The 9,060-nt window shown below is 31.5% G+C and overlaps 1 protein-coding gene across 1 annotated transcript; it reads left to right on the top strand.

Moving 5' to 3' along the window:
* Positions 1-1,257: 1,257 nt before the first annotated feature.
* Positions 1,258-3,802, top strand: LOC100574263 (protein THEM6-like). Its single transcript, XM_003242108.4, has 2 exons — positions 1,258-1,880; positions 1,960-3,802. The coding sequence occupies exon 2, from the start codon at positions 1,980-1,982 to the stop codon at positions 2,640-2,642; it is 663 nt and encodes a 220-aa protein (XP_003242156.1). The 5' UTR covers positions 1,258-1,880; positions 1,960-1,979; the 3' UTR covers positions 2,643-3,802.
* The last annotated feature ends 5,258 nt before the right edge of the window (positions 3,803-9,060 follow it).

The raw sequence follows: 9,060 nt of genomic DNA, 5'->3' as shown, positions 1-9,060 counted from the left end.
CAGGTTATCAAAAACTTGTACATATATCCAAATTTTTTAGCTATAAAAATTGAAAATTGTACCTATATATTTTTAATTATAAAATAATCTGCAATTTCTAGTTTTGTATTAATGTTGTCAAAATGTAATCTTAAAACGCTTTTAAAAAAAGTGTGATTATATTGTATATTCAATATTTTTAAATTGCTACAATTAAAACTTACAAGAACTCTTGTTTTAAATTTCCAAGCTTTTTAAACTTAATATTTTTATCAACATATTATTTTATAAAAAAAAAACCAACACAATTCGAAATCTTTAAATGCCTATAAAATGATAAATGCTATTAGATTAGATATTTTAGATATTTTTTAACTGCTGTAAAAATAATTTATGAGGAATGTTGTATTACATTTTCAAGTTATTCTACGCACAAACAAAAGTTTAATCATACATAAGTTGAAAAAAAACCAAAATATTTCGAACATTTCAAATGTTTACGTATAGCACAGAAATATCCTGAACATTTTGAAATTTATATCAGATCAAGAAAATGCTGATTGAAATATTTTGTGAAAAATGCAAGTCCCCACAGTTATTAATTTTTGAATCACAACAAAGAAACAAAATCAAGTTTGTCGGAAATTGCTCAATTATTTAAAAAAAGTTCTTGGAATTTTGTACCTTTTACTTTTGAGTCACCAAAAAATTTGTTACTTGAATATTGTTACATTATCGTTTTATCCGGAAGATGGTATCAAACCAATAAGTGTGAATGCATCTATGCGAGAGATTTCAAGAGCCGACAAACGGTCACCGACCAAGTGATACTTACTCCTGCGGCGATTTCATCACGCGTTGACCTTATAAACTGGTAGGTTTGTAAGGTTTGTTCCGACTGTACCTACGTATTATACTGACAGCGTGTTATCGGCGACATGCGACGGCTGCACGCAATCGAAATATATTATTATTATATTATGAAAAAAAAAAAAAATCAAGTAATAATAAATAACAAAAACGTACGGTCAGACATGTTTTGTTTTTTGCTTACGGCAGCGACGTCGGCGTCGGAGAACACCGTAGTCGGAACAGTCATCAAAAAGTATGCAATAATAATAATAACATTATAGGCGTGTCCACCTACGTCTTATCGCAATGTATAATAATATTATTATAATACGGATAGCAATAATAATAATAATAACAATATGATAATGATGGTAGGGGTTGCACGAGCGGCAAGTCTCTCGTCGACGAATTAGCTATATACCACCGCCGTCCGACGACTCGTGTTCGCGTACGTCTTATTCTTGTTTATGTTTACGAGTCGGACCGCAATCGACACACACGCGCAGTCATATTTCTCACGGTGACGGAAACGGCCGAACATCGCGCGCGAGAGACAGAACATAAAATTACAACGCGACGATTGAATGTTATGCGAATTCGTTGTTCCGCGTTAATACCTACCTATCATATTATAATATAGATACGAAATATCGGTTTTTATTTCGTCGATATCACAATGTTATTATTATCGGACTTGTGCACTTACCTATTTCCCGTGCGATGGTCATGCGCAGCTGCAGTTGACACGCGAATGGTGTGAATAATACGGTATTCGTTGAGAAAATTATAATATTATTATTATTATAAAATTAAAATAATTCACGTTTTTCCAAAGTGCGTTTTTATTCGTACGCCTGTTTTTATTTATTTTTTAATATCCGGCCGCGTCTCCGACAACCACCATCGCGTTCGGTCCTAAGGGTCTATCGAAACGGTTACGGATTAGACGCGATGGCCCGCGGCACTGTGCGTTTTGCGTGACGCGACTGCAGCAGGGGCCCAGAGTTCCGAGCGTGGAAAAAAGATTAAATGGTTCCGCGCTGCTCTTGGTATCGCAAATAGTTTTATTTTGATATTATTAATATAAATACAATAGTCATAATCATATCATAATATTAAACGTTTTAGTGCGAGAAAACCGAGTAAAAATGATTAACTTCCTGTTGACGTGCGATACGTACACTCTCGCGGTGACCGCGCTGCTGATAATCGTGGTCTTTTACTGGGTGTTCGAGGTGCACTATTTTGCCCGGACGCTGTGGTGTGCGACCATGTGCCGAATTATGAAGAAGTACGTGCACATACTGGACACCACTTCGTACTCTTCAGCGTGCCTGACCACCGATGTGGACTTCCTGCTGTTCCACATGAACAACTCGAGGTACCTGCGGGAGGTGGACTTCGCCCGGACCGAGTTCTACACGCGCACCGGGCTGTGGGCGGCGATACGGGAGAAGGGTGGGCTGCCCGTGCAGGGTGGCACCAGCATCCGGTACCGGAAGTTCATCCGGACGTTCAGCCTGTACAGCATATCATCCCGGATCATTTACTGGGACCGAGACTCCATTTACATGGAACACCGGTTCGTGAGTCGGGGCGACGACTTCGTCAACGCCATCGTGCACTGCCGGCAGAGGGTGATCAACTGTGACGTCGAAGTGTTGATGGGTGAGTTGCTGGCCAAGCGCGCCAAGGAGAGCCCCGGTGACCTGCAGGAAGCGCCCAGGATAAAGCCCGAGTGCCCGTTGGAGATCCACCACTGGATTCAGGCGAACCTTGTGTCCAGCGCCAACCTGCGCAACGGAAACTGATCGAGATCTCGAGACTCCCAAACAACCCCCCTACTTTTCCACCCCATCACGACCGTTCGTGTCCCCGTCATCGATTTAACTCGTGGCAGTGAGCTCACCGAGGCCTGCCGTTTTGAGACCATTCCGAGGATGGCTTCAGGTCCCGAGGAAGACGTTACCGATCGGATTCCGGTAGGTTTATGCGGCTTTTTCGATTTTGGTCGCTTGTCCGCGTCGGAGCCATAGGTCTCACGGTTCCCCGGTCGTCTTCAAACCCCGATGACGGGACCATAATAATAATATTATATTATACCACACTTTAATTATTACGTTTTTTGACTGAGTTTTAACGTCACTTTACGTCGTTATGGGAACATTATTTTATTGTTGCATTTATACTCGTAACCGCATACGTAGAATTTCGTTTTTTTTTAATTTATATAATTTATTTTCATAATTTATTATTAATTATGTATTTGATGGGTGACGTCGCGTTTCGTGCAATTCGTTTTAACCAATCGAACTCGCTCATGTTTTGATCTAAATATTGCTTAGCCCTGCTACAATTTGTTATTGTTTTGGGAACGACATAGGTACTCGGGAGCTGATTTATGTAAATAATAATTGTTGTAACTCTAATAATATTATGATCGATACAATTCTAGTCATTAGTTATTTTCTTATTTTCTTATTTTATATACAATACTTTTATAACGATAAGATAAATACGTTTTTTAAAGTTAAGTTTGTTAAAAAATAACTTAATTTCAATAATTATTATTTTAATTTTATATCACGTAAACTTGTTATAGTGTGAAAACACGAGTACTGATGTCCTTTACCCTTGTCAAAATTATTAATTTAGAGTAGGCATAGGCTAATAACCGATCTTGATCGTTTTGAATATTGTGATATTGTATATAACATTTAATTTTTTATTTCTGTATTACTATTTTTTTGGACTTTGTGTAAAAAAAGAGTGGACCGTAGGTACGTGCTCACAACTGTTTTACGGAAGCGTAGACACGTTTGTTGTTTATTGTTTGTTAGCAACGAGTGAATTCAATAATTGTAAACTATGATTATAGTATAAAGTTACTTGTGTTTTTTCACTCAAAATTAAAAATTGTTCATCCTTTAAATGCTAAACAATGTTTAATAACAAAAATCATTTACGTAAAGAGCCCGTGTATTACACTATTATTACCATAGTAGCATATTGTACCTATTTTCACACGTTTAGATCGTCAACTTCAATGGATCTATTATCATCAAAATAATAATATTATTTTTATTTTGAAGGTTACCTAAGGTTTATTATTTTAACATAATAACTATAATGGTTTTTGGTCGTGATTCTAGCATTATACATCCCGAGTTATTCTATTGAATTAATGCCAAGACGAGCATTCATAGAAGCTCCCATATTGTGATATAATATAAAATACGTTGTATTAATGAAATATTATCACGGGTGAATGATTGGCCGTTTTTTTTGGTTAAACGACAAAGGAAATTAATAGTTTTATGGTTGTAGTTCAGTGAATATTATTTCAAATCAGGTACAGATTTCTTTTTGATTTTATTTTTCAAGGATCGTTAATGTAACAGGCGCTGTTGATATTATGACTGTAACGCGTATAGGCATCTATAATAGCATTCAATGAATAGTATACAAGTATTTAAGTCGTGGCAATTGTGAAAAGAAATAAGTTTTAGGATATTCACATTTTAAACGTTCTAAAAACGAAACAAAAGTGAAATACAATTTTACGATCAGTCGGCTGAAACAAAAGTAGGTACACGACGCACGTGCTATGAACGGTTGGCCTTTGTTTGAAACGTGTAAACATTTTGTCGATTAAAATGTCAGCACGGGATTATAATTGCATGAATTATTACATAATTTGCCAACCTCTAAGCCGCGGGATAATAATATACACATGACACCATGATATTATTTATTGCTGTTGAATGTACTTAGGTACTCCGAAAGGCCATTCGGTGGTTTTGCCGCACGAATATTGTGTATGAAAATCAAACCGAATAAAATGGAACCATTATTGATAATTGATAAACATATAATATTATAAAATGCTGTGTCTTACATTTCATAACCGTATCGAGAACATTCGGCGTTCTGAGCTCAGAAACATAATATTATTACGTATCATTGCAGCAGCAGCAGCAGTAGCAGCAGCAGCAGCACACCATCAAAACAGGTTTAAACGTGAAATCTCGTAATGTTATAGATACCTATGCCAATAGTTTTTACTTGACCAACTGCGGCCACTCTTACTTTTTGTTGAAGCCTTAAGTTATTTTAAATGATAACCGGTTATTGGATACTACACAACATACTTATAAGACGCATCTTACTGGTATGCCGTACCTATATACGTATATACAAAATACATAATATAATACAGTAAAATACGTCAACATGATATGGTCGCTTTATGATCGTACCTACTTACGCACATAGGTTAATAACATTAAAACATTGATAATGAATAGTAAATAGTAATAATAATGCAGATCTTAATAATAATGATAATAATATAATGAAATTAGTGTTTGATGTTTACATTAACATTTTAGGTACTCACCTATACACGTAACCTAGGTAGGCATTCGTAAATAATATAATACATGTTATAAACTATTTAAATATAATAATATAATAGCTGAATCAATACAATGTTGACATTTTGACAATATTTAACTATAATTGTGTTTGGTGGAAAAAAAATGGCCAACGGTAGGTATTTTAATGGAACTTCAGCAAGAAATGGAAACAAGTAAGTACCTATATAATATTTAGTAATAAAATGGTTTATGTTTTTGTATGAATAAATTTTCACTAACTATAGTGTAGAAGTAGGCGGGTTGGATGATTACAATAAATATATTGAAATTAACCAAACAAATTTCAAATAACAATTATTATTATATTTTTACACCGTAGTTTTATTAGTTTTACTATTTTTTTTTAAACATAAATAATTTAAACATAATTAATTATGTACCAGTTCTATTAATTACCATTATTAAAAAGAGTCATTGATAATAGTATTTGGATTATGTGACTTTTTGGTTTAATCAATTGTTACATCATTTTGATGAGTCACGCTAATGTACCTATTACACATGACGTATCTCCGGATGCTGTTGTACTATACATTTTTATTGTTTAACATATTTTTCAGTGTAGTTTGATGTAGGTACAAACATACAACATTATATTTATAAATATAAGTATAATATTTTATTAACGAAAGAAGGTTAAATTTTTGTTTATAGGAGAATTTTAATTTTTAGTCTTGTTTCTAAATAGGTCACTTACATTAACTATCAAACAACCAAAGAAAGTCATATACAATGGCATTTGGGTAGGTAACTCTTATTTCTAAAACCAAGGCTTCAGTTTAAAAAAAAAAAATGTTTATCTACTTTGTGGTGCAAATGTAACATAGATAATATTAGATAGTAATTATGATAACATTACATGTATTTATTATTAATTGACTTCCAGTGATTGATAAATGACTAAAGATTTTTTAAAAACAAAAACAAAACGCTATTGGCACTCTATAGCGGCATTGAGTAACATGCACTTTGGTTCTAATAATATGTTATTAGACTCTATTTAAATAACCCATAATAATTTAGAACAATGTTTAATGTATTGACAAGACATCACACGAGTATATTGCAATAGTAATATAGCATGAAAGTATTACTTATACGTCTTGGGGCGGTGTCTCAGTAATTATTTTTGGTTGGCCGTCAATTCGTTTAAGTTCATTAGTATTCTGTAGGATATGATATAATATTTATATCTATTGGATGATAGTTTATTTTCATTTGAATATTGTTTATTCTTATACTAACTCTGCTAATAACAAAATTATCATGTATAGTCAATTAAAAATATATTTTCATTGTATAGTTAAATTATTATTTACATTTGTTGTTTAATTAATTTATTAAGTTTAATTAAGTTTGACTCACGGATAAGAAAATTACAAAAAAGAGTTTAAAAAAATCTTACCCTCAATATTTATTTGGATGTTGTCGGTCGACTGTCCGACTACATATTATAATGACGTGTACCTATTAAGACTAAAAATACGTGAATTACATTTTAAGTTATTACAAAAATATGTGGTCAAATTGTGATTTGAGATTATGTGTTGTATGCTCCTCATACTAAATGTTTATTTAGTTTTTTAATTTGTAATTAACACGTGTCACATGGAAGTTTCTACGTCATAAATAAATGGTTTAGTATTCTCTTAGGAGAATAACGAGTTGTAAATCACATTTGGCATGCGCATGTCTAACTTATAATAATTAATAGGGTATAATGTCGGGATGTCTAATCCGAAAAAAATGTTTACATCTTGAATGTAAATACAATTTAAATATAATTATAAGGTATACTTTTAAGATCCTAAATTAGATAAACATTACACACGTTATACATTAATGAAAAAACAACAGGTATCTATGATAAATAACGTGAAACAACAAAACAATTATGTAGGAGGCATAATGTATATAATGTATCTATATTATTATATAATCATAATATTATTGGGTAGTGTATTTCAAATACACAGTAGGTACTTGATTAAATAGGGCGATACGTGGTCTGCGCATATACAAAATGATGGCAACCGCAAGTCCTTGGAAATTATACTTAGGTATAATAATATTATAGATTGGTGCAGACTTATAGTTAACAAAATCACAATATAGGAATATATTTAATCTTATTAAAGTCACCTGTAAATACAATATTATTAGTACGAATACCATTGATGACTAAATTTTAAATAAATAATTACTATAATCCAAGAGGTCAGTTTATACACTGTTAGATGTTAATAACAGCTGTTTGATTTATAATATATTATACATCTAATTTAAGTTATTTAATGACTTTACATTGCTTATAGACAGACATATCTATTGCTTTTTAGTTTCCACTGAGTTGTTGACTAGAAAACTATGAATAAAATGTAAATTAATAAAAATAAATTATTGTAACTTTTTGATTATAAAATATCATATAAGTGTTTATTTTAGAAATGTTAACAAAGTAAATCAGAAAGACTTTTACAAACTACGCTGTTAAACTGGAATTCTCGTGGAAATGTTTTTATTGTTAAAAAAATTTGTATTCTATAAACGAAAATATTGTCATTGTAGTTTCTATTGTCATCGACATACAAAAAACTAAAATATCTAATATAAAACTTTTCGGAAAGTTCAAATCTCTCTAAACCCGTTTTTGTAGTATCGATAACCCAATTGTTTCCATTATAATACATTTCTAAAACTTACAAGCCTAATATATTTATCTACAATATAAATATTTATACATTTAGGGTTGTCCAAATAATTGGTTACCTGCAGAATTTAAGAAGATCCCACAAAATTTTGGTTAGGATAGATGAATATATAATTTTTATGACTCTATATTTATAAATATTTTATATTATATCATAACCTTACAATAAAAAGTCAGGCTTTGAATCTGTATTAGGTATGTTTTCATTCGTTTCAATACTATAAAATTCATTACTAATTTCAAAAAGAAAAGATATGATATAATTAACTACGAAGTTCACATAGTCGACTATAGAAATTAGTTGAATCTAAATATAAAATACATATTTTTGTTATGTTTATTTTAGAACTATAATAATATGTAGTTTTAATTTTAGATTCTGGGCGGAGCGAGGAAGCTATAGTGGTTTTATAATAGTGTTTATTATTTTTTTATGTATATCCTGTATAAAAATTTCTACCAGAAGGAGTGCTTCGATTTCAACATATAGTACCTTATCTTTTAGAAAATTGGATCAACATAGTTTTTTAAAAAATTCATTTTTCGATTTTATCAATAGGTATTAGTACTTACCACGGGAAAAACCACCGAAAAATTACGAAAAGCCGCTAAAAATGGGATTTTAATTTCTAACGCTTCATTTATTACCATGGAAACGAATAAAAAGATGGTGGGTAAGTCGATGTCACTCTGAAGTACAGTAGGTTACAAGTAGGATTTAATATATGGTGTTAAATTTGAATTCAGTGATATAATATCATTGTGTAAGAAAAACGATTCTGAGCGAAAACGGTCAGTCAGTCTATCATATTACTAAGTATATTTGATGATATTATTGTGAATAAAGTAATTTGTATATAACCTATTTACGTGGAACCTTGTTTTATATTTTCAATCCTTAGCTATAAAAGTTGGAACATTTTATAAATTTTTAACTACAAAATAATTATTAAATTTTAAACATGATAAATTTTGCTAAAATTCGAACTTTATATGATTATTGAAAAAAATTGTGCCTACGTATTTTTAATATTTTTTAACTGCTATTGTAACAATATATCAGGATCTTTGCATTAAATT

Source organism: Acyrthosiphon pisum, chromosome A1 (genome assembly GCF_005508785.2).
Source record: "Acyrthosiphon pisum isolate AL4f chromosome A1, pea_aphid_22Mar2018_4r6ur, whole genome shotgun sequence".
NCBI classification, from domain to species: domain Eukaryota; kingdom Metazoa; phylum Arthropoda; class Insecta; order Hemiptera; family Aphididae; genus Acyrthosiphon; species Acyrthosiphon pisum.
The sequence above is the reverse complement of the archived record's forward strand: the minus strand, read 5'-3'. Positions and strand labels throughout refer to the sequence as shown.